The sequence below is a fragment of the Aulonocara stuartgranti genome (genome assembly GCF_965226115.1).
Source record: "Aulonocara stuartgranti genome assembly, chromosome: 16".
NCBI lineage: Eukaryota > Metazoa > Chordata > Actinopteri > Cichliformes > Cichlidae > Aulonocara > Aulonocara stuartgranti.
The window spans coordinates 5,534,038-5,560,767 of NC_138952.1; the positions used below are offsets into that span (position 1 = coordinate 5,534,038).

Here is a 26,730-nt window from a genome sequence, read left to right on the forward strand (position 1 = left end):
CTGATGCACACTTATTTTCACTGACAAACAGTGACCTTAACAGTTCAGCATTTATCTCAGTATTTAACTTGCTAGGCTCAGCTAAGGTCACCAAAAATAATGTCACACTGCAGAGAAATCCAGGATCAACAACAAAAAGTGATTTTGTTCAGGGTGAAACTACATCGCAAATGAACAAAGCCCAAAATCTGAAATTAAACCGCAGAAGCACAAGAGAGCACAGGAGGGCTTGCAGGAAACAATGACAAAAGACGATAGGACAATATATACACAGGGGCAGGACTATTTATACACACACAGGTGGGGAACAAGGCATAGGTGACACAGTTAACACAGGTGAGAATCCAGGGTCAGGTAAGACAAAAATTAAAATGATCTCAGCGTACAATATTAATAATAATAATAATAATAACCTTTAAACCTCAAAGACCTATCCTAAACACAGAGATGAGACATGGATATAGGAGAACACTACAGGACAAAGGAATAAACAGAAAGACAAGATAGAGGATAAGAATGGCCTGGAATTGCTTACACCGAGAGAATTAAACACACGAAAAAGCAATAATTCTATACAATAAATAATAATAATCAGAGCTAATACTCAAAAATGACTCATTTGATAAAGAAATCAGCCTAACAATAAGAACTTCTGACACTGGGTCTGAAACCCAAACTCAGATATACTGGCTAGGAATTCAAACCCCTAAATCACCACAAAGCCTCAGTCTTTTAGGCAAACAGTTAATATATAAGAATTATTCCACCACTGTGTTAAACTTCCAAACATAATATAGTATGACAAGTTCTCACACATAAATAGATCATGTTGGTAGAACCAGGTCAGGGCATTGTTCATATTGTCCTTTCTCACATGTAGGACACAAAAGATGCTCCTGGGAGTGTGCAAAACACAGCACAAATGACACCCCCGCACTGCCTATGAATCCGTTATCTGCAACAATATGTCCAGATGGGCACAAACACACATCACACAGACTTTGTATTCTGGAGCTGGCAGATTAAAGCTCATTTAAGCTCCCATCAGACCGACTTTTGAGTTCTCATACACAGCTGTGAGGTGCGCAAAGTGTTGTTTCATGCCAGTCATGCCACTGTTTGCATTGCAAATTCTCTTTGATAAAAATAATTAATTAGATAATTCAGTGAGTTCTACAGCTGCTTTTTATAAACATGCTTTGCTGGAAAAACTGTGGTCTTCTGTTACTTGTCATGTCCCGTGTTACAAAAACAGAGAAACTATAACTAGTCACAGCACATAACTGGGTGCAGGCAACCTGGCAAATATATAAAGGGTTTTCATGATGCTATTGTGTTTTATTTTATTTAGCTAAATTTCAAGTTTATATTCCCTTTTTTATTATTGTTATTGATGAGATGATTTTAATGACTTTCTGGGCGGAGGAGCTGCCCAGAACTGTTTCATGCCTGAAAAAGTCTGAGATCCACAGAGCCAAAGTGTGTGCTTCACTGAGCAGCCACAAGATGTCAGTCTTTGATTTGATTTCTTTGATTTCAACATGGCAACATCTGCTTGGCAGACAGACGTCAACATGCACACCACGTTCTCTCATGCTCATTTCTGGCTTTTGTAACTTTGAGAGTCAAACTCGGTTCATCGTAGTAGTGAACTGTGACATCAAATATCACCAAAACCTATTTTCTAAATCTGTCTTTTAAAGACCTGATTAATGAATTGAAATCAACATTCATACCAACTTTACTTCTCAGAGACACTTTATTACATCAACGAGTTCTTTGGGTTTTTTGTTTTGTTTTTTTTAATCAAAGAATTACCCTCAAAAAGAAAAAGATTGATTCCATGGTGGAACTACAGAGGCTAACTTATCCTGAATCTCTTCTACTCAATATTTTTGACAACAGTGAAATTGAATTCTTAGAATTATAACTCTTTGAATGAGTTGAGGGCGATGGGAGACGAGCCAGGGTCTCCCAGTTCTTTCCTGCAAGCTGTACAAAACAGCCTTGCAACAGGACAGCTGTGATTTATGCTCCCACACTGCGAATACACCGAAAATTAGTGAGTGGGAAAGTAACAAACGAGTTGTGGGAAGAGGACACTGATGCACTCCGTTTCTGCCCTTTGCTTTTCACAACAAAAGCAATTCTGCAAGCTGTCTACCATCTATGCATCACTGCACCTTGACAATTTCTTTTCTTCTTTTTATAACAAAAAAGTTTTTGGCAGCACAAACTGCTCTAGTTAATAAATGGCTTGGAATTGCTTACTTTCAGGTCTGAGCATATTTCAGAATTTAACAATGACTGAGGACAAGATGAGTGATTTAATCATGCCTTGTGACCATTAATCTATCCCACATGTCTAATACTCTGTGTAATAAATGAAAACTACGTGTACTGCTTCTAGCTTTGTGCTTCATTGTCTGACTGTATCTTAGTCGCAGAGCTTTTCACAGTTTTCTCACTGATCAAGTTTACTTCATCAATCAGCTACACAGCCGGCTGATTTTATTGATATCACATTCTTGACTCGTGTTACTTGGCTTTATGAGACTAACATTGAGTGAAATCCTGGCTGTTCTCAGAAATGTAGCCTCTGTGTTTATGGAGTTATGAAGAATAGTAACCTAACAACCAATTTGCATGAATAAAATCAAATTAGCCTTAATTCTAAATGCTACATCCAAGATTTCTCATTGAGTTCTCCTTGAAAATGTGGAATTTTCTTACCGTTTGTCTCTGGATTTGTGTCATTCCCTTGCACCAACGGTGCATTTGCAATTTGTTCCCCTGCAATTTGTTCCCCTGAAATGCAACAATATGGGAAGCCATCAATCAGTCAGTGAATAAATTTGCTTCCTTTGTCAGACTCAGTTGTGATCATTAATGCAAATTTTGCACCTGTGCATAAAACAGAGAATTGCGACAGGAAAGTGATTACATAAAGACTGGAATTAGCTTACTTGCGTCTTTATGAAATTAAAAAATTGGTACTCTAAAGCTTTAATTAACTAATGACATGCATATGTAACTACTTATTACTAAATAGCAATTTGTCCATCTGTGCAGTATTTACTGATTTTTGGACATGTTGTTTCCTTCTGCTTCCAGTCATGCCAACATAGGCTGAATGCCTCCATCAATCGCCCATCTCATTCTGGTTTTTACTGTTTTCTTTTTTTTTTTTTTAATCCCAGTTGCAAGGGGAATGATGCCATCAGTAATAATTATATTTATCAGTTACTTAAGACACAGAATATTACAGAGAAAGGCAATGTTGAGATGGTTTGAATATATGCGCAGGTGGGAGATAGTGGATATACTGAAGTTGCCAGGCAGGAGGAGAAGAGGAAGACCACAAAGAGGATTCAAGGATGTGGTAAAGGAGGACATGCAGAAGGCTGGTGTGGCAGAGGAGGATGCTAGGGATAGGGTGAGATGGAGGAAGATGACCTGATGTGATGACACTAAAAGGGAACAGGTGAAAGAAGAAGAAGATAGGCAGAGTGCAGTGTAATAATAATAATAATAATAATACATTTTATTTAAATAGCGCCTTTCAAAGCACCCAAGGACACTGTACAACAGATAAAAACTGGAAATATACACAATGATAAAAATAGAAGATAAAAGTTAAAACATACAGAAATTTAAGAATAGGCAATTTTAAACAGATGAGTGTACAGTCATCGTTACCAGTCTCGATGATTGGCTGAACATCGTCTTTTCTTGGAGAAGGAGATTCTGGTGCTGTGGTAGGGTTCACCATATTGACACGGACAAAAGAGAAAAGCAACATCTGAGAACATGTGTCTCGACTGCCATCCACAGAACATCAGTCCTGCTGTATTTATCTCGAAAAGTTGATTCTGTTCATCTGGACATGATGTTTCTCCTCCTGAAAACGCTACATCCAGATTAACAGAATCAACCTTTGGGGATTTTTTTTACCTGGATGTTTGAGCATCAAGACCTACTATAGTTGGAACAAATTTAATTACACTGAACAAAAATATAAACGCAACACTTTTGTTTTTGCTCCCATTCCCCATGGGATGGACGTAGAGACCTAAAATTCATTCCAGATACACAATATAACCATCCCTCCCAAACAGTGGTCACAAATCAGTCCAAATGTGTGGTAGTGGGCACATCTGCTATATTGAGATAATCCATCCCACCTCACAGGTGTGCCACATCAGGATGCTGATCTGACATCATGAGTAGTGCACAGGTGTACCTCAGACTGCCCACAACAAAAGGCCACCCGGGAATGTGCAGTTTTGTCTCACAGCAAAATGCCACAGATGCCACAAGCAATGAGGGAGCGTGCAATTGGCATGCTGACAGCAGGAATGTCAACCAGATCTGTCGCCCGTGCATTGAATGTTCATTTCTCAACCATAAGCCGTCTCCACAGGCGTTTCAGAGAACATGGCAGCACATCCAACCGGCCTCACAACCGCAGACCTCGTGTAACCACACCAGCCCAGGACCTCCACATCCAGCAGGTTCACCTCCAAGATCGTCTGAGACCAGCCACCCTGACAGCTGCTGGAACAATTGGTTTGCACAACCAAACAATTTCTGCACAGACTGTCAGAAACCGTCTCAGGGACGCTCAACTGCATGCCCGTCGTCCTCATCGGGGTCTTGACCTGACTCCAGCTCGTCGCCGTAACAGACTTGTGTGGGCAAATGCTCACATTCGATGGCGTCTGGCACGTTGGAGAGGTGTGCGCTTCACGGATGAATCATGGTTCACATTGTTCAGGGCAGATGGCAGCTGAGAATGTCCCAGTTCTTGCATGGCCAGCATACTCACCGGACATGTCACCCATTGAGCATGTTCGGGATGTGCTTGACCGGCGTATACGACAGCGTGTACCAGTTCCCACGAATATCCAACAACCTCGCACAGCCATTGAAGTGGAGTGGACCAACATTCCACAGGCAACAATTGACAATCTGATAGACTCCATGCGACCATGTGTTGCACTGCATGAGGCAAATGGTGGTCACACCAGATACTGACCGGTTCTGGGTCCCCAGACCCCCAATAGTGCAAAAAACTGCACATTCCAGGGTGGCCTTTTGTTGTGGGCAGTCTGAGGTACACCTGTGCACTACTCATGATGTCAGATCAGCATCCTGATGTGGCACACCTGTGAGGTGGGATGGATTATCTCAATATAGCAGATGTGCCCACTACCACACATTTGGACTGATTTGTGACCACTGTTTGGGAGGGATGGCTATATTGTGTATCTGGAATGAATTTTACGTCTCTACGTCCATCCCATGGGAATGGGAGCAAAAACAAAAGTGTTGCGTTTATATTTTTGTTCAGTGTATATCCCCCTGATCAATCATAATTAAAGCACGTTTAATTACATTAGCATCAGCTGGGAAAAGGTGTTGTTTTGCAAACATTTTGTCTATAAATGAAACGAAACATTCGTCTGTGTGGAATTAAAATCGATTCTCTCTACAACATGGTCTTTTGGCAGAACTGGTCACAGCCGAGCGACTTGCTCGTTATTTTCCTAAAATTTCAATATTTAAACGACTTATGCCTAAAGTCTGGTATAATTGAGTATGCTTTGGTCACTTTAAAACCATTTAAATGCTAAATCAAGGTGGAATGTGATTTCACGGTCAGCTAAAAGTCATCACAAAGTTAATTTTCAGAGGTAGAATTATTTTGATTATGTCACCTCACTGAAATGGGTTTTCTGTTGATGCACAGCAACTGGCCATGTTTCCAATAAAAGAAAGCTATTGTGTGTAAAATATACACAAAATCCAAATGATTTACAAGTTATTCAAACCATGTGTTTAATCAAAATCAGTACAAAGACAACATATAACATGCTTAAAATAACGTGCTGATATACAATTTGATGCCAGCGGAACCTTTCAAAAGAAAATGATTGATAAAGTAAGCAAAGAAAATAAAGGATTCTCCACTCTGTGAGGGAGAAAAAATAATGTTTCTTTACATGCAATTTTACAGATTCTAACATTATGAAAAGATTAGAGAACTCTCTGTATACAGAGGATAAAGACCATTAAGCTGTAATGAAAGGCTGTGATCTTTGGGTCCTCATGTAGGACTTCATCAAAAGCAGATATGACTATGGAAGAAATCAGAGAACGCTTCAAAACAACAGTCAGTGAACTGCATTAGTGAATGCAAGTGCATCCCTACCTGGATTTAGACACTTTGCCTGACACTCAGCCATGGTCCTGAAATTGTTGGCATTGCCAAAACATCCTCCATAATAGAACTGCTTGCACTCCTGACTCGAGCTGTCAAAGAAGAAGCGTGACACGAGCCCTCGACAGGGACCGGGAGCCTGGGGTAAATGACATGGGTTCTTCTTATCTAAGAAAGTAAAAGAGGGAAGAGTTACAATAAATTCTCTTGAAACGTGTAATTATTAATTTGCTGCTAAATAGTAATAATAATAGCATATGACTTTAATATGTCGTATGATAGGGTGAGGCAAGGTGTCACAGAGGTTTCACCCAAACCCTCTGGTGTAACGACATACACCTTTTTTCACACCTTGGATCATGTGACAGCACACATGATTAATAGTAGGTCAGCAACCGCCTCTCGACGGACAAACCCCACTAGGGTTTAAATACGTGAGACACCTTTTTTTTTCAAGCTCTTAAAAATGGTTTTGGACATTTCAGTTCATTTTCTGAGTCATGAAAGTCCATAGTTTTGTTCCATATTTGACTCCTATCTGAAATATAAAATGCATGACAATGAAACTTCATTCGTTCATTCTTCATTAAAGAAAGTCCCAAAGAAGAGCCAAACTGTGTTCAGTATTCCACAACATATAGAGCCACCATCACTTTGTTTGGTAGGATCAATGGTACTTCACTTTCTTTCATTTTTATTCAGAACATAAAGCTTCAATGACTCTGAAATTGATTTCCTTAAAAAAAAAAAAAAAAAAAAAAAAAAAAAGCCAACTGAAACTAAAAAGAAACACAATTAACTTTGCTGCTTCAGTTGGGTTTTCATTTGCTATGAATGTAGTTTAACTGAGTGGCAAATTATTTTCAAAAGTATGCAATACCATCCGATAAAGCCAGTGATGGCTTTTTCCTTATATGCGTACGAAGCAATGCCTTGAGCAGAAAGGTTCAGTGCTATCCAATTAAACATGTCTTTATGAGAATTGCCAAACAGAAAAAAGGAGCAGGCACAACACCAAAGACACAGGGAGGGAAGATAAACCTATTCAAAACAGTACATGGTACAAGGTGCAGTAAATTGACTGCATGCCATGAAGCACTTTGCAATCACCAGGCAGTCTGTCCCACTTTTTGCCTCCCCAGTGGTACAGTGACATTTCTTCTCCAGTCAAGTTTCAGATACAATCCAACAGAAGGCAAAGAGTCAACATTTCCAGCAAGAACTTCCTTATGTTCCCTTGTCCCTGGTGACCCACATTCCCTCCTCCTGCCAAGGCTCTGCTTTCTTTTCTATCATATCTTTTCTACTTCTTACTTCAGCTCTACCCTTCTCCACTTTTTGTTGCGTATAATATCACCCTCGAGTGTCGGAGTACTGAGCCCAGGGTCTTACACCTCTGAGCTACAGTTAGATGCTCATCTAAATTCTGAATCTGCTCCGGTGTGTCTTTTTTTACTCACAGTATCTCAGATTTGTTTTATGCTTTATGCCTTTAACTGAAAGCTTATTACTCGGTAATCCAGCTAAGGATGCTTATGCATGCACTCAGCAGTCACCATGTCTTTAATCTGAAATTCCCAACATCTGCAGTATGGACCACTGCAGAGATGGGAGGATGTGGGAACCCTGCTGATTAACTGAATGAGCCGTCACAAAACTTCAAATCATTACAAGCAACAGACTAAAGCTTGATTTCAGTCTGAAATCCAATCATGGCTATACTATGAAATGCACTGCTTGCATTAGACAGGCATTGTCAACTAATACAGGTGCAACTCGACAAGCTGTCAATATACTGATCAGCGTGGCTCTTCACAGAGTAGAACATGTGCCTCTAAGCCCCCTCAGTCATTCAGTTCATGACACACAGTGTGTGTGTGTGATTCACTTATCAAAATACTTCTGCAATTACATCAAATTGTAATGGGATCCTCTAAATGCCTGTCGTGGTGCAAAAGCATAATCATCAAAGTGTAATCATTATCTTTATCCTCACATCTAAAATGACACTTGTGGTGCATTTTATTCAATGAATATTTATTCCAAAGATTGTTAAGGCAGTGAAAGAAATTAAGTAAACATCTTAAGCCTCACATCAGTGGATTGATAAGTGCAAACATCTGCTGTCATCAAACCCACAAATTATTGTTTTACATTCTAGTGGAGATCTCACAGTCTCCAAAAACATACTTAATATGCCAGACTAATTTTCTGAGTAAATTATGCACAAAACAGTCAAATGTGTTCATTACATGGACCGGTGAAGACACTGTTTGAATGGTACTTTAGTCACACACTAGGATGTTCAGATCAGATTTTGTGTTCGTGTTACTTGAATAACAACACGACAACCTGGAGAAGGATTTTAATAGGTTAGAATATGTGAAAAGCAAACTATATTATATTGTTATTAACTTTAAAAAAACCCTGTGCAAAGCTTATCCAAAAGCAGAAATGTAACTGCACTGTCTAAAGAATGGACAAAAAAATGACATGTTTCAGCAAAAGATTGTAAACAAATTTGATCGTGGCACTTTCATTTCAGTTAGTAAACCTCAATTACAAAAACAAGTCGATCCAATCTTTAAGAATTTACATCAAACTGTTTTTCCAGTACGTTTGGTGCAATCTGGGAACCATCAGCCTGCCTGCTTCCTGTGAGTCTAGTAGATAACCAGGCAAGATTTTATCCATGTATGCAGAGACATGTTTGTTTGTTTTAATAATGAAGTTGCAATGATGAACTGCATCAAGGTGGTCTGAGTGGATGGTGGTCACTCAGCTCACAATACCAATCTATGGTTCAGGTTAGGCAACGAAAACACTTTGGAGACTGAAGAAGTCTCTTAGACGAGAAACGTTTTTCCCACGCTACGTCCAGATGAACAGAATCAACTTTGGCTAAGGTTACGAACGGACTGTGGTTTTAAACAAAAGTAAATAACACTTTGTTTCTCAAGTAACGTGAGCATTGTTTGTTTCTCCTCTGGTCTTTCCCTGACCTTAACCAAGCACCCTGATGACCAATCCATAAAGTTATCAGCAGTTATATCGGTGGAAGCACGCCATGTCATCAGCACACTACTGATCCATTAGTATTCAGCTGTATGCTTATAAATGTTTACTTCAAGTGATATTTTAGCTGCGTGGAAACATAATTGCACAGATAAAGTAAAACACACAGTCTGAGCTTAAAAACTTCAGCACTCTTTGAAATAGCTCATCAACAGTTAAATGGACAGACTGAACCATCACTGGTTTCCATCAAGACTGCGACAATTAGCCGCCCAGAGAGTGTGATTTACTGGCTAACAAGCCAAGAAAACACAAAATCAATCACTCTTGTTCGAAGCCAAATGAGAATTCTGCTGGGACTTCTGACCTGTGCGTAAATAAATGCTGCTACCTGTCTAAAGTCACTGTGGTCAAGCATCTGAGGACTAATATGGTTGCCAAGTGATATCTTAAAGCCGCACACTGTCTGTTCGGTTTATCTGTTAAGTCTTTGAATAATCACTCTCCACTGAAGGCTGACTGTGATTAAAAAGCTATCATTGTAACATCTAAATACATTTCATGAGGTGACTTTGACTTAAAAGCTTGGGCAAAGAGTTGTGCCAAAGGGCCAGGCTTGCGTACTCACCAGAGCAAAGCGGCGATGAATAATTCAAATGCACAATTCTCTATTAAAGCCGTGAAGGTGGCAGAGATGATTTGTGTTTTGAGAATTATCGGTCAGCTTTTTATTTTTATTTTTTTTCTCAAATACTGGGTATGAATCATACAGAGCATCCCATCATTCAGCAAAGCACACTTTAATATTTAAGATAGCCGTGAACGATTCTGAGGGCTGAGCTGGATTACGTGTGGAGAAAAAAAGAAAAACATGTATGTTTTCATATTTTGCCTAAATGTTATCTGCAGAACGAGGAGACAGATGAGATTTTGGAACAATGTACAATGACTCTTTTGATGGGACGAGCTGAATATTTAGACTACCTTTCAGATCAGCCCATCGCTTCTTTATCTCTTCGCTTGCTCATTTACTTTCTTTCTGCTTCTTCCTTCATATTTTTTTTGTCAGTACACGTCACCGTATTTTGAAAGGTCTTTATTGTGCTTACACATTCTCAGTGAAGCCTCATGTGGAAAGAAAAGACAGCTGATCTGTAATGGAAGAGTAAATAAAGAAAAATAAACAAACTCAGGGTGGAAAAATAATTGAAGCCTGTGAATTCCAGTTGATAATGACAGACACAGATCTCAACAGCAACTTTTTCATTTAATATATATTGCGATATGCTTCTGATTAAATTGTCATTATGCTATTTTTGTGATTGAAAAGTAATAAATAAATGCAGCTTCCAGCCTATAAGCACTGATAAAGGTCAGCACTTGCAGGCTGAGCTGCGAGGAGAAGAAAATTATATGAGTGTCTGTCTTATCTCAGCAGAAAAAAAGAATGTCAAAAAACTCAATAATTGGAAGGCCCGAATTACTTTCTAAAATTGCACATGCCTGTTAGTTAAGCAAGAATGCAACTAATTATTATTGAAAACATTTTCTTTTCATTAGCAATTCATCTGCCAGTGACTCAGGCCGACCGACTCAGTGAACAGTGGAAAGGCTCATAACAGTTTCCCATAAGACTAAATGGATGGATTTCAGTGGGGAATTTCCCTCACCAACTGTAGGGCTGCTTCAATATATTAATTCACTGGTATAAAGAAATTAAATAAGAAGCTCTAACTAGAAATTGTTTGGCATTTTTGCTTACTGCATATGTTTTATTTTCCTTAACTCCACATTGAAGCTTCTAATTGAAACATACGAAACCCAAATTAGATGGGAACTAATCACAGTCATGCTCATCGTTGTGGTTACTGGTTCATTGGAAACCCTTCAGATTAGGGAAAACAAAAGACTACTTGTAGAGGTACAGAATCAGGGCAGCTGATGTAACTCTAGTACATGAAACTGATATTACATACATCTATTGGGCCACCTAATTGGATGTGCTTTTGCATTTATGCTCCCACAACCTCACCTGTAGTCAGCCTGGAATCCAGAGCCACACCACTGTGCCAGCCTCTCTCTTCACATGTTGCCTCCTGTGAGATTCCTGACACCCCTCCCCCACCCATCACCTTCACTCAATACCAGGTTGAGATGCAAATGAGGAGACTTCACTCAGGCAAGTCTGCTGGACCAGACGGAGTGAGTCCCCTTGTCCTCAAGGCCTGTGCCCCCCAGCTGTGTGGAGTCTTTCATAAACTGTTTATGCTGAGTCTGAGTCTGCAGAGGGTCCCGGTGATGTGGAAGACATCATGCCTCGTCCCTGTACCAAAGACGCCTCGTCCCAGTGGCCCCCAGGATTACAGGCCCGTGGCACTGACCTCCCACATCATGAAGACCCTGGAAAGGCTCATCCTGGACCAGCTGCGACCCATAGTAAGACCACATCTGGATCCCCTTCAGTTCGCTTATCAGCCTCGTCTCGGAACTGAGGACGCCATCATCTACCTGCTCAATCGTGTCTACACCCATCTGGACCAGCCGGCGAGCACTGTGAGGGTCATGTTTTTTGACTTTTCCAGTGCTTTCAACACCATCAGGCCGACCCTCCTGGGTGATAAGTTAGCAGCGATGCAGGTGGATGCTTCTCTGGTGTCCTGGATTGTTGATTACCTGACAGGAAGACCACAATATGTACGTCTCCCACAGTGTGTGTCTGACAAGGTGATTAGCAACACAGGGGCACCACAGGGGACTGTCCTCTCCCCCTTCCTCTTCACCCTCTACACCACAGACTTCAGCCACTGCACAGAGACCTGCCATCTTCAGAAGTTTTCTGATGACTCTGCGGTGGTTGGATGCATCAGCAGGGATGATGAGACAGAGTACCGGGCTGTGGTCGACTCCTTTGTCACGTGGTGTGAGCAGAATCATCTGCAGCTCAACGTGGCAAAGACCAAGGAACTGATCGTGGACTTCAGGAAGACCAGGAAACACTTGACCCCTGTTTCAATCCAGGGGGTCAGTGTTGACATTGTGGAGGACTATAAATACCTTGGAGTACACATTGACAATAAACTGGACTGGGCTAAAAACACCACAGCACTTTACAGGAAGGGCCAGAGTCGTCTATTTTTTGAGGCGACTGAGGTCCTTCAACATCTGCCAGAAAATGCTGAGGATTTTCTATGAGTCTGTGGTGGCCAGTGCGATCCTCTATGCTGTTGCATGCTGGGGGAGCAGGCTGAGGGTCGCAGATGCCAACAGACTTAATAAACTGATCCGTAAGGCCAGCAATGTTGTGGGGATGGAGCTGGACTCCCTCAAGGTGGTGTCGGAGAGGCGGATGCTGTCCAAGATAAAGACAATGTTGGATAACACCTCCCACCCACTCCATGACATGCTGGTCAGTCACAGGAGCACGTTCAGTGAGAGACTGAGATTACCGAAAAGCACCACTGAACGACACAGGAAATCATTCCTGCCTGTGGCCATCTCCCTGTACAACGCATCCACTTAACACACTGTTTGCTGCTACAGCTACACATGTTTCTTTTCCAACTATTTATTTATGAGTGACTTATGTATGTATGTATGTATGTATGTATGTATATATTGTACTATTCTTAGTTAGCGTATTGTCTGTCTTGTCTTAATGTTGGTTTAAAATGGAGCACTGTAACAAAAAATAATTTCCCCCAGGGATCAATAAAGTATTCTGATTCTGATTCTGATCATTATGTCACAGCCCAAATAACACACCTCTGTACCACTGTGTCCAGCAGCAGTGAGAGGGCAAATCTGGAAATTACAACATTGCCTTTGCTAATTTTCATCTAGCATAATAATGTCACAACATATTTGTAAAACATTAATAAAAACAATACATTTCTATGATTTTGAGATTTCATACATAAACACCGCTGGAGTATGAGGAATAAACAAATCAACAAAAATGATGGATTTCGGGGGTAAGATTATTTACTGGTTTACTTAACCACCTCCAAAACATAATTCAGTCCCCAAATAGTCACTGCAAAACAATGTAAAAACAGCTTACCCTTGTATAATGATGTTGTTTAGTACACAGGCCTTTTCCACACCCTTAACAAATTTGACATTTCAAAGACCTCCAGCAATATAATACCGTTTGTGTAGTTACAGGTTTGCTGCTATCTCTTTTTTCACTTTGGTGTATAAAAAGCTGTGCTCACACGCTGAATGTAAGGGGTAAGTACAAATAAGCACATCAGTGACAGAGAAACCCTTGTTTGTCTCCCTGACCTCTGCGGGCTTAGCTATAAAAGGCAAAGCAAACTAAAAGAAGAGTTTTGGACCTGGTGATTTTTTGGGGTAAGCCACAATGTTCCTCACATCGGTTTCTGACCTTTACAAGAAGATTCTCAACAAGCTGTCTATGTCTTTGTCATCTGGTGTAACGAAGTTTAGAAGGGACAGGTGGCATAAATCAAATCAGAGTGTGCAGACTTTTTGCCGTGTGCAGTGTTTGCGAGAAATAAAGAGTTGCTGATTTGACAGGCCTGTTGCACAGAATGAGTCAAAACACAGAGGAAGACATTGGATCTTAAAGATCTGATTCCTGAGATTTAGTGATGACATTTTCAAGGTTTCATTGTGAAAAAGTCTAGCTTTGTATTCCTGTTGGCAAAACCATACAGAGTTGCTGAGTGAAGGATTTAATGTGTTCCATCATACAAACAAACATATCCTGTAAAAGGCCAACTGGATAGTGGAGAGCACACTAACAGGTAGTGCTAATGAAATTTTGATGCTAATTTAGGTTAATTTCAAATTAATTTACAAACCCATCAGACTGAATAACACAAATGTGATATTCGTTTTACTAATGTGGACCTGAAAGCAACTTAATTATGTTATGAATGTCTGTGAAGGTTCTCAGTCATCCAGGTCATCGTAGTCAAAGGAGCTTGCAAAGAAAAGCGTCTGGACTTCTTTAAGTTGCTTGAAGACGTTTCACCTCTCATCCGAGAAGCTTCTTCAGTTCTAAGGTCAAATGGTGGAGAGTCCCAGATATAAACCTAGTGGGAGTGACCCCCCACAGAGGGACAAAAGGACCCCCTGATGATCCTCTAATCGTCTGAGCCAAGGTGGAAAACTGGGCGTGGGTCCCAATCAGCCAGAGTTTCGGGTGTGTTCATTGTGAAACCTGGCCCCACCTTATCATGCGAATTCCTGAGGTCAGATGGCCCAGGATGTGAGTGGGCGTTAAGGCGTCTGGGAAGGGATCTCAAAACTGGATTATAGATGGCAGAGAGTTTGTGTCGTAAACCCCCGCCTCTGTTCAAAGATGGTCGCTCACAGTGGACATAGATGGCTTCTTTCACTCCTCTTTCAAACCATCTGTCCTCTCTGTCCAAAATGTGAACATTGGCATCCTCGAAAGAGTGTCCTTTATCCTTAAGATGCAGATGGACTGCTGAGTCTTGTCCTGTGGAGGTGGCTCTTCTGTGTTGTGCCATGCGCTTGTGAAGTGGCTGTTTGGTCTCTCCAATGTAGAGGTCTGGGCATTCCTCGCTGCACTGTACAGCATACACCACATTGTTAAGTTTGTGTTTTGGCGTTTTGTCTTTCAGGTCTTCAAGCAACTTAAAGAAGTCCAGACGCTTTTCTTTGCAAGCTCCTTTGACTATGTTATGAATGGCTTGAGTTGTTTAAAGCAATCTTACCTATACAGTATGTGAAAGAAATACGTAAGTGAAAAGTATTGAGTTAACATAGTTACCAAGTTAAAGCTCTTGAATGATACACGCACCAGATTCCTTTATATTTGTGTGTGTAAGCATTTAAAGCCTGCTGTGAATCAACACAAATGAAACAGGAACTTGTTGGCTTATTTCCTTTCATTGTAGTTTCGACTTTGAGTTTAAACCAAAGTCATCACCCAGCGCTGGAAAAAAGGATACACTCCTGAAAGTGCGATTCAATTTAGATAAAAGCCACCACTACACGCTTGTCCCTTGCTTGTAGTGCGCTCTAACATGTTTTTATTTGTTCAACCAAAAACCAATAAAGGCCGTCCTGGAAGTGCCCTTTAAATGCCATCATACAGATAAGTTACATTTATAGCTGCATTTAGTGCAGTGATATTTTCTTTATAACCAAAAGGCTGCAAGTTTCAAACTTGTGTGAGACTTTAGACACAGACCAGTTATCCTGTGGCCTCACGCAATAGTGTGGATCAAATGGAGGCATTTCCTGTATGTAACAATGGTTGGAGGATGCAAATCCATTCATGATCCTCTTGTTTGACTGCATTAAGCATCCCATAACATGCTAAAAGTAAAGGTTTCTTACTGTGAGAGAAACATATTCCACGTTGATCAGACATGCTTCAGTATTAAAAGTGTATTATTTATATGCTATACATTCTGCACGCAGCTCCAGAACCGAGACAAAACTGCTCCTCACCCATTCCCAAATTTGCTTTTGTCGACTTCAAGTGTTTTTCACAACACATACTTCAGATTTCACCTGAAGTGCTTCTGGAGTGAGGCGCTGCGGCACAACCTGACTGTGGATAAATTGAACTTCCAATTGTGAACGGGTCTAATTATCGCGGCTTTGATTGCTTTTCAAGTGCGACAGTTTTATGATATATTACCCTCGTCCCACTTAACAAAAGCTAAGTGCAGTGCAATGAGTGGCAGGATGTATTGCTGTGCTGTCAAGGCTGCACTTAGCAGGTGTCACAGTGCTTTCACCGTCACCAATTGATTTGGGAGGATACAGCATGGATCAATGAAGGGGTCCTGTCACTCCTTTTATTTAGTCCATCTTTACTCATAGTTTCTCACACACACACACACACACACACACACACACACACACACACACACACACACACACTGGCCTTTCTACCTTTACTTTTAGTACACTCAGGATTTAGTTCTGAGCTTTTTTTGTATGTGCGTGTGTGTGTGTATATCCGTTAAGCCCAGTCACGCCACACTACAGAAAAACAGCTACCGCATAACGTGTTTGAACTTGCGTCTTGCAGCGTGGAGGTTAAGCGAAGTTTAGCAATAATGAAGATTATAAAATTTTCCATCTCATCAAGAAAAAAGGGAGTTGAAAAAAAGCAACTCATCTCGACTTGTCTGTTTTGCAATCTGACAGTTGGCGCACAATAGCAGGTGTGCTTTATGGCAACACTGATTGCATGCTATCAACAGCCTAATGGGAATTTATAGAAGTATCTGCAATCTTCTCTATATGCAGCAGGCATCTCACACAATGTTTCAGGGAGGAGTGAGAGAGAAATAGCCGCAGCAGTGTTATAAATATCCACAATTTTACATCTGCATTTTGATTTTACCTGGGAACGCTACCATAGAGAAAATCTTCCCTCCTAGTCAGAACCCAGTGGGACAAAAAGTATTTTTAGCTAGATTGTTGATTTCACTCTAATTGAGCCAGAAAAAGTCATCCCAAATCTTTTACGGCAAGACGGAGGTGAATCTGTACCCATCTTAAAATTATTCGAGCAACTCAGACAGATAAACAAGCACTGCCTATGTGCACACTGCTTGCCTTGAGGCGACTTATGTTGTGTTTTGGCGCTATATAAATAAAATTGAATTGAATTGAATTATAAAAGCCATTCCTTCTTGCCCTCTTCCTTCTGTACAATCTTGATTGCTGTATATATGGTTGATGCATGCGTTTCCCAGTAATAGTTTTTATCTAATCTAAATGCAATTTAAAATGACTATATTGCCTCTGACGAACCTATTACCGGCAGTTTGTGGTGCGTGACTGCATGATGTAAGCAGATTCCTGTTTGCTTTCACTTTTAGATGTTGAACACAGCTTTGGCAGTTTGGGGAATTAAACTATTTTTGGGCTTAGAAACCTTAACTATGTACACGAGGCCTGTAAGGCTTTAAAGTGCTCCAGAGATTTCAGAGGTGTGGCTCTGGAATATTATTTCCAGACAGCAGGGATATAAAGAGGATAAAAAAATGGGTGTTTGTCTGTTGAAATGCAAACTTGTGACACCAGCATAGGGGACTAACTAGCTTTGTGTCTACAGGTAACTGGTAATCCCGAGCTCCAGCATAAGACAAACAGCTATCCTGCAGGCTCACAGGCCATTCAAGACTAAAACAACTAAAAGTGGCTTCTTGCAACAGCAGGAAGCCACTATTTTATTCCACAAGATCCTTTTGTGGTCTCATAAGGAAATGTCAGTAAACACTTTTACTTACTATTCAGGAGCACAATTTAAAGGTACTTTACTTGAGTGTTCCCATGTTGCATTCTAGCTTAAGGTTAAATTATACACTGCATTTATTTTTATAGAAATAACTGTTTAGTGTGACAGAGAGTTGTTTTTGAACACTAATATTTTGCACTGAAAGAATCAATATGCAACAACATCAGGAAGAAGGAACACAAGAAGCTGGAGAAATACCAAGGGCTCAGCGAAGAGCTTTAGAAGATGTGGAGGGTGAAGGTAAGAGCGCAGTCCTAGGAACAGCTAAGATATTGCGCAGGACCCTTAAGATCCCAGGCCTCGGGTAGAGGACCCGAGCTTGAAGGATAGACAGATTCTTATATATTCTGTTAGCTTTCCCTCAATACATTTTTTGCATCACATCCTGAATGCAAAAGTGAAATATGGCACATATATTTCAGCATTGATAATAACGAATACTTTAGAGATTTCTGTGGCTGGCACAAGTACCGATACCTTAGCACCCATGGAGCTAAATACCTTGCTAATCCTAGTCATGTTTCTTGCTATAATCCTTGGAAAAACAAGCACAGTTTTTAGTTTCTAAAGCCAAGAACAATGCTGCTCCTTCATTTTCATGTCCTTTACACACAATAGACAGGCTAATGATGCAAATTCATGCTTCAGCATGTGAATAATAGCACATTTGGAGTTATTAAATGCATACTGACTAATATTTTGCAGCTCTCTCAATTTGAAAAAAAAAAAAAATCCTGATTTTCTGTTATTAATGTAATTACCATTTAGTGATAAAAGCTACTTGCAAGGTAGCTTTGTCTCCTGCCTAAAAATTACAACCAATTTCAAATGTCATATCTGACGAGGATATCAGTGTACCATGCTAAAATTTTCTAAGGAGCCGTTTCCTTGTTTGGCTTCAGTCTCTCGCCTGTTTTTAAGATTAGGTTTAAAACCCAACCAGTCGCAGCAGATGGCCCCGCCCCTCCCTGAGTCTGGTTCTGCCGGAGGTTTCTTCCTGTTAAAAGGGAGTTTTTCCTTCCCACTGTCACCAAAGTGCTTGCTCATAGGGGGTCATATGATTGTTGGGTTTTTCTCTGTATCTATGAAGCGCCTTGAGGCGACTTTTGTTGTGATTTGGCGCTATATAAATAAAATTGAATTGAATTGAAAACTGTTCTTTTTGATAAAGCTTATAGTTCGGGCTGGGCCACGTGACTTTGAGCCCTCCTTGATTATGCTACTACAGACTTTGCTTTGCTGGACTTCCCATGACCCACTAAAATCACATCTTTCCACTACCTCTGTGTGTCACAGTGTTTTTATCAATAATGGTTGTCGGTGATTTTCTGATTTATTCGGATAACTAGTTCCTGGATCATGATTACGCTTAGTTATGCCTCATTCCCCACCTGTCTCCACCTTCCTTATCAACCCCAGTGTGTATAAACAGCCATGTCTACAGGTCTTATTTTACTCCTCCTAAATGTTTTTAATGTTTTTTTGTTTGTTTTTTGGACTGAGCCATACTTTGTTTATGCTGGGTATTGTTTGTTATTAAAATTCACCCAAATAGTCTTGTTTTGTTGTGTTTTATTTTTTCTAGTTTGTATGCAGGCTTGTGCAGCATTTGGGTCATCCTCCATACACTTCAGCATTAACAGTATCTTCATATAGTAATTCTGAATGTCATTACATTTTATGTTTTCCCAAGACCTCCCAGCTGGCTTCAGGCCCTTCCTGAGCCTGGCTCTGCTGGAGGTCTCTTCTTGTTAAAAGGAAGTTCTTCCTTCCCACCATCCCCGAGCAGTCACCCATAGTAATTTGACTGTTGGGGATTTCTCTCAAATATCTGTAAGATCTTTACCCTCTAGTAAAAAAGGTGACAGTTGTGAATTTTTTAAGTGACCTTTTCAGGGTCAAGCTGGGTAGTTTTCATTAAAAAAGGTCAAATTATACATAATTATGACCCAGAAACTTCCAAGTTTTCTTTTATACATTAAGCAGATGGCTTCTGCAAAACTGTTCAGAATTAATGTGCTGGCAATGTTCCGTGTTAGCAACATAACAACAGAATGACTTTATAATAGGATTTTATGCCCAAGGAGGCAATAAAGCCTAATGAGGAACAGCAGTCCTTGAAAACAAAAATGATCCTTTGCTAACAACAACAGTGCCACGATCCTCGGTCTGAGCGTGCTCACTATGAAAAATTATCTGTGTGTCATAGGTGTCCTTTTTTTCTGCTCTTGCTCTTGACGAAGGCGGTCGCACTTTTCTCCTCCTCCTCTTCTCCCTTAGCTTCCCTCCTTAGACTCTTGTGTCCTTGTCTAGTCTCGTGTTTTTTATATTACTTTTCCCTGGAACACTCTCTCACAGTCTGTTCTCTAAAACCTAAAAGAGGAATTATGGATTTGATCATCTGGTCCCTAAATGCAACTGACACCCTTTTCTCAATGAGAAGTTTGGGCTTGGGTGAGCCTGAGTGCTGAAGATATCTACCTATTCGGAACCATGGTAACAGGGTTCTCAGGAATTCGCATGATAAGGTGGGGCCAGGTTTCACAATGAACACACCCGAAACTCTGGCTGATTGGGACCCACGCCCAGTTTCACACCTTGGCTCAGGCGATTAGAGGATCATCAGGGGGTCCTTTTGTCCCTCTGTGGGGGGTCACTCCCACTAGGTTTATATCTGGGACTCTCCACCATTTGACCTTAGAACTGAAGAAGCTTCTCGGATGAGAGGTGAAACGTCTTCAAGTAACTTAAGTCCAGACTAGAGCTGGGCGATAGAACGATAACGATATGTATCGCGATATAACTTTTACTCGATAGAAAAATTTAACTATCGCGATAGACCTCGCCGCTCTTGTCCTCTTAAAAAAAAAAAAAAAAAAAAAAAGAACAGCCAATCCAAATTAAGTAGCGCAGAGCCGAACCAATCACAGCCGCAGCGTCACGTCGCGTGACTTGTTACGTACAGCACAAGTGCCAAGCCGCACGTGTGTTTGTTTGGGAAGCAGCCAGCCACTGTACCGCCCGGGTAATGGAGGAAATGAGTGTGCCGACTAGAAAAATCAACCGAGCGTGACCGAAGGTTACCGAAGAGAAAACAGATGATGGTTCCAATGCCGGAGAGATTGTCGAACGGAAGAGCCATAGAAGTTCCGTAGTGTGAAGGTATTTCGGCTATTTCAAGTCTGACAAAAACAGAGTAGCGTGCACTGTAAATTGTGCCAAAAGCAAGTCTGGAAATACAATAAACTGGTGCATGCGCTACGTACACACGTACCCGGGTATTTTTGAAAACGCAGATTTTTCTATGCGTTTGCACCTTTCGTCCACACGTAAACGGCGTTTTTGGTCACTGAAAACGAAGATTTTTGAAAACTCCGTTTTTGCATTTACGTGTGGACCAGAAAAACTGAGAAAACGCAGCATCAAAGGTGTGCGCATTTTTTGACGTCACACTGTGCGCCACGTTATTGTTTCGGTGAAATGAATTTCTACAATACTGTTACTGTTAATTCTACTCTCTGCAGTGTTTAAATGCTTACATATACACACAGTTGCTGTCCGTCCACACATACGACTCGGTTCTGCTTCTATGCCCCAGCTTTGTTTACTTTTTCCCACCGAGGCTTCTAGACTTCTGATTGGCCAACATTTTGGCACGGTTAGGAATCTAGCGCCACCTGCTGCTTTGGCATGTTCATAGCAGCGTTTTCCTTCATTTCTGCCTTTATGTGTGGACGGGATTATTTTTTAAAACGAAAACGGAAAATCTCCGTTTTCAAAAATACCCGTGTACGTGTGGACGTAGCCTCAGTCTCTGACTGACTATTTTTTTTTTTTTTTTTTTTTACTATTTAATTTGTAAAAATGTGTGTACACACACACACACACACACACACACAGGTAGGAAAATATTTAGTATACACATCCAGAAATGCATACACTATTATATATTGTACATATATTTATTAGTTTCAGGTTGGCCATTCTTGTATTTTGCTCGTTTGTGTTGTTGTGTTTGCACATCTCTGTTGCTTGTGGGGCTCGCACACAAGAATTTCACTCGCATGTGCTGTGCCAGTGTGCCTGCACATGTGATGTGACAATAAAAGTGATTTGATTTGATTTGATTTGACTGGAAGCGCTAATTCGTCATTCGGCTTTTGTCAGACTAAAGTAACTGTTAAAACTGTTTGAAAAGCTAAGCTATACAACAAGGAGAGATTGAGAATTTCCTTTTAGTTCTCAGTTTATTTGATATTGACAAAAGTTAGTCAGTTTTGTCTGTTCTTCTGTAAAACAAACTAAGATTTATTTTTAGAATTAATATTTTGTTTCTAAGTGGAATTGACAATTTAGTCTGTTTCGTTTGTTCTATTTTGAAACTTAAACGCTTTAGCGGCTGCCTTTTGTGTAGTTTGCAATATTTGCCTTTATTTATCTGAAAAAGTCTCATGTTCCTTAAGTACATCTACCCTGTTGAACTTATTATGGGAAATAAATATTTAAATAAAAACAAGCTGCTGATTATTTCACATTTTACTTGTGAGCAACGGCACATTTAAATCTTACAAATATAGTTATTTGGCTGATATCGTGATAGATATCGTTATCGCCTGAAATGAAAAAAACATATCGTGATATGAAAAAAATCTTATATCGCCCAGCTCTACTTCTATGGATGGTTTACGGTCCATCACAGATGAGAGGGGTAAATTCTTATAGCTGGATGCTGTACTGAGGGATTCTGTGAGACCTCGTCCACTTCTCTGAGTCATTACAATGAACATCTTCTCCGATGTTTGTGCTCTCCGTGCCTTTTAGAATTAGAAGTAATGAGTTGATATGTCTCCGCCACAGAAAGTAGAGCTGCTGTCAGCTGTCAGGGTTAAAGCCCGTATCAAACTACGCTAACGGTTTCTGCATAAACACAGCTTTTACTTTATCTCCATCACGTGACACAAACCACCAAGGACGAGTGCAGCTGAAGACTTTCCTTCATGCTTAAACTTGTCGAACAGGTGCTCCAATAAAAGGACCCTTGTTGGCTTTACATCAGTTTTGCATCACGATTACAGTAACAAGCGCCGATGCCGTGAACGCCAGGAAAACATCTGAGTTCACCATCTCTGTATCAGCCCCGTCTCGCAGCTGCTCGCTGTGTGTAAGAACAGTTCGAGCTTCATGTTAGACTGGCCTGTAGCATCTTCATGTTTACAGGAAAAAACCCATAAAAACAGAGCTGGCTCATGAAAACAGGAAGAACAAGTATATTTTAGCATTTCTGATGTACTGTATAGGTGCAGTCCTTACTGGGTTAACTGGGACATCGTCACTGACTTGAAAGCCCCAGCAACTCACCAAATAACTGTCCTGACATACTTCTTATTGGCCCCACGAAACCCAGCTTATCTTATGGTTTATTGTTATCATATTGGTGCCGGCTGAAATGGCTTTGGTTGGTCAGAACACTTTTTCTATGAGGATAATGAAGCCAACAGTGTTGTGCCTGAAAGTGCTGATATACCCGCGGGCAGCAGCATGCTCTCAACAGTCAGGCAGACAGAAACAGCCCTCTGATGTCACATGAGTAAAGGAGATGTGCTTCTTGTTTATATGTTTCTGCAGTGAAATGATGGATGGGTGAAAGAACAGGCCGGAGAATGCGACGTTGCAGCCGTGCAGCTGTTCCTGTGTGCCTTCGCACTATTACTGTTTGTGTTCCCAGGATGGATGAACAATGCGCTTCCAGGTCAGTCTCTAACTTGCCCTCTCATTACCGAAGGTCATCCTGTTGGAAACACAGCTCTGACCTGTCATGGCAAAGGTTACTCTCGGAAAATGGGGACTGGGGGAAAAATGGGGGGAGGGTAAAAGTGAAGGCAGGAGAAGGGAAGCGGAGAAAGAATTTGCTCACCTTGACTTCTTGGGAGCGGTTCATCCAAGTTTTATCTGGATTTATTTGGCATTTCTTGAGGCCAACAACAACAATGTGATTTCAATTCTCCCAAAAAGCCCCTTTTAAGATCTTCTTCTGTTACAGCCCCCCCCCGTATCAAGGCTTCTCAGTGCTCGGCATTTGGCACAGGCTGGGGGTGAATGCCTATAGATGGCATTGCTCTTAGATCCCAGCGAGCTCATTAGCTCTGACCCGCTGTTGTGCTCACTCAAACCAGACCGACGACGTGATCGGGGGGAAATTCAAGGGGGGGGGGGGGGGCATTGGAGCCTAAAAACACTTCCTGTAGTTAAACCTGGAAGCAAAACAGAGCAGCTCCACAGATGATGTTGAGAAAACAAGTGATACCAAAGAGTGCTGAGATGCTGTCAGTGCAATGTAATCGAGACTTACGATTATGTACAGGAGACATGAACACGGTGGGGCGGGCTGTTTGCTGGAGGGTTTCAACATCTGGATCTTGTATTACACGCCTCTGCAGTTTTGTTTTTTTGACAGCCTTCCTCTCAGCTAAGCAACGACCCTGCTCCCCGTCCATCCACATGGCTCATCCTCTAATTTTTATCCTTCTCCTTCAGGCCCATGTGAAAAATCCCAATTATCAGAAACATGAGAAGTACAAACGGTTGGACGTGAACTTGGAATATGCTTTAAAAAGAAGGGGAAAAAGCCGCCCTTAACAAGGGCCTTGCCGAAATGTGATTGAATGCGTCAGCAGGTCGTAAAAGGCCCCCTCAAGATCGATGTAATTATGAAAGCTTTATGTGGAGGACTTTCCGGACACGGGAATGACCAGCAACAGGATGAGGAGGAGGGTGCTGCCAGCATTATGTTCCACCAACAGAGCCCCAGTAAGTGAAGAACAAGCAGCTGCCTACCATCAGCAGCTGGAATAGAAGGGGAGGGGGAGGAAAGACGGCATGAAGAAAAGAGGCTTGTAACACCTGCAGCAGGGTGCCACCAAATTTCCCTAGGTTTGTCCGGCCTCTCCGCGATGCACTCTATAAATCCCTGTGATTAGCTACTGTAGCCGGGCTAAGGGCCACTTAAATCAACCCCACAGGGGAAGTTGTAGTGACCTCCCACCTTTGTGATTTAGGCCTAAGTGATTATTAGAAAAACAAAGCCAGCACTGATTCTGTAACCGGAGAGGATGGGAGGAGGAAGGGTGTGATGGAGGTGTATGGGAAGAAGAAGTGCGCGTGATAGTGCGCTACAATAATAAGCAATTATTTGACAGATTCAGGAGAATCGGGAGAAATAACTGCTTGTTATTAAGCTATTAAGCAATGCTGAACCTACAGTCGATTATGCTCCAGCTTTCTGGGAAGGCCAAACAGCAAAACACGACACAGATGTGAATACAGGAGCTAAGCCAGCCAGTTTATGTAGGTAGTGTGGAAAGTGATATAGTTTGTGGAGTCCAAATACTAAATCAGCACATTATCAAGTTTTAAATTGGGTGTAAATCACACTCAACACGTTGGTGTCACAGAATTCCACAACATTAACCTGAAGCGGTTAACAAACGAGAACGTGCTCGACCCAAACGGCATCGAGTCCAGAAATCACAGTTAGGCCACCGAGTGAAGCAGCAAGTCTGCAGAGGTCTGTAAACCTGCTGGGATGGCACAGCTCAGGCAGGATCACTGCTGCTGACAGCTGACAGAGGCCAGACACAAGTGCACCCAAATGGGACAGAGAGTAAACTGCATTTCTGCACAGTAAAAACAAAACAACATGACCAACAGACGCCTGTGAAGAATATTTTGCAATAATTCCTAGATCTGGTGATACCGGTGTAATGTTGGGCAACGATAAGAAAATGAAATATGGCGATAGAATATGGGTAAAATGCGCATGCACAGTGCCTTTGTTTTTGTGCGCACATGGCATTTTTCGGAGAACGAGAAGAGCGAAAGCAGATCGTTGAATGAAACAGATGAACCTGAACTGGTTTGTAAAAATGCTGCAGCTTCACTGGTGTGGAACTGGTTTAGCTTTCGTCCGTCAGATACACAACAAAGCACTATTTTTGGTAGCGCATGCTAGCGGGCCGTCGTTATTACCGTGTTGTTTGGAAAATACGGCGCACTTAAAATCAATCCTTTGATTTTCCTGAAAGTCGACAGTGCCCCTTATAATCCCGTGCGCCTTATGTATGAACTCTGGTTGTGTTTACTGACCTCGAAACAATTTTATGTGCACGGCGCTCGAAAATCTGTCAAATGTTTCAGTACGACTTTGCTAAGCTACGAAGCCGCACCGCTTGATGGATTGTCAGAGCATTACGGCTATTGTAGGCGGAGCCTCGCGGAGTGATACGTACTGTGCTTCAACATAATGTTACCGTATTGTGTGTGTATGACCTCTTTTTAAGTTTTGTGGATGTTATACATGGTTATGCTGAGGACATGTCGGCCAGTTTCCACTGGAAATGCCTTTTGGTTAAACTGTCAGCGAGGAATTTGCATTTGCACTGTTACATTTTATATAACTTTAATGCAAAAAACAGCTGCTTGTTTAAGTGAAAATACATTGTTGGGTTTTTTTCCACGAATAAAGTTGAGGAGTTGTAAAGTATTTTGTCTCGTGTCAATTATATCGTCAGTTATATCGTTATCGCAAATTTTCGAATGTATATCGTGATAAATATTTTTGGTCATATCGCCCTGCTCTAGTCCAGACGCTTTTCTTTGCAAGCTCCTTTGACTACGATGACCTGGATGACTGAGAACCTTCACAGACATAACAGGGTTCTTGCTGATCGGAGCTGGCTTGGCCCTGACTTATCGAAGAATTAAGGAAGCGGAACTGGCTGTTCAAACCCCCACAAGGCTGCCCGCTGGGATTGAAACGATGGGACGAGGTATGAGTTTCTCAAAATGGGCTCATTGAGCGCAGCACAGAGAAGATCTTGGAGAACGCACGGCTGCCATGAATACTCAGAATAAGACCTCTGAGTGCAAACTGTATCACATCTTGGAGCAGCTCACTGTGGTCGTGAGTTCTCAGAATCGGCTCTTTGAGCACAAGAATGACAACATCACGGAGCGCAAGTTTGATAACATCATGGAGAAGCTCACGGCTCTCCAACGGGAGATTGAGAGACCAGTGTTGGACTGTTAGAACAGCTTTGAAATTTATATGAGCTGTTCGCACTAAAGTAAAAAGCACCATCACTTCATGCGGATACCCTTTCGGTGCCAGCTGCGGTCGCAAGGCTGGAGCCGAACAAAAACTCCCTGATAACGATGGGCTAGTCTGTTCCTTCCAATT

The 26,730-nt window shown here is 41.4% G+C and overlaps 1 protein-coding gene and 1 long non-coding RNA gene across 4 annotated transcripts in view; one reads left to right on the forward strand and one right to left on the reverse strand.

Annotated features, from left to right (window-relative positions):
* The window catches only part of tfpia (tissue factor pathway inhibitor a), a 52,291-nt gene that overhangs the window by 2,962 nt on the left and 22,599 nt on the right, over positions 1-26,730 (reverse strand). The window contains exons 3-5 of one of the 3 annotated variants that reach the window (XM_082509390.1): positions 6,215-6,391; positions 3,700-3,753; positions 2,734-2,793 (exon numbers count right to left, since the gene is read on the reverse strand). In XM_082509390.1, coding sequence (XP_082365516.1) covers positions 2,734-2,793; positions 3,700-3,753; positions 6,215-6,391 — 291 coding nt within the window. Of the gene's footprint in view, positions 1-2,733; positions 2,809-3,699; positions 3,754-6,214; positions 6,392-26,730 lie in introns of all 3 variants that reach the window. The other 2 variants (XM_082509389.1, XM_082509391.1) reach the window with 2 other exon arrangements.
* Positions 20,524-24,065, forward strand: LOC309691607. The gene is made up of 3 exons (XR_014272068.1): positions 20,524-20,657; positions 23,121-23,244; positions 24,030-24,065. It is a non-coding gene; the product is annotated as an uncharacterized lncRNA (long non-coding RNA).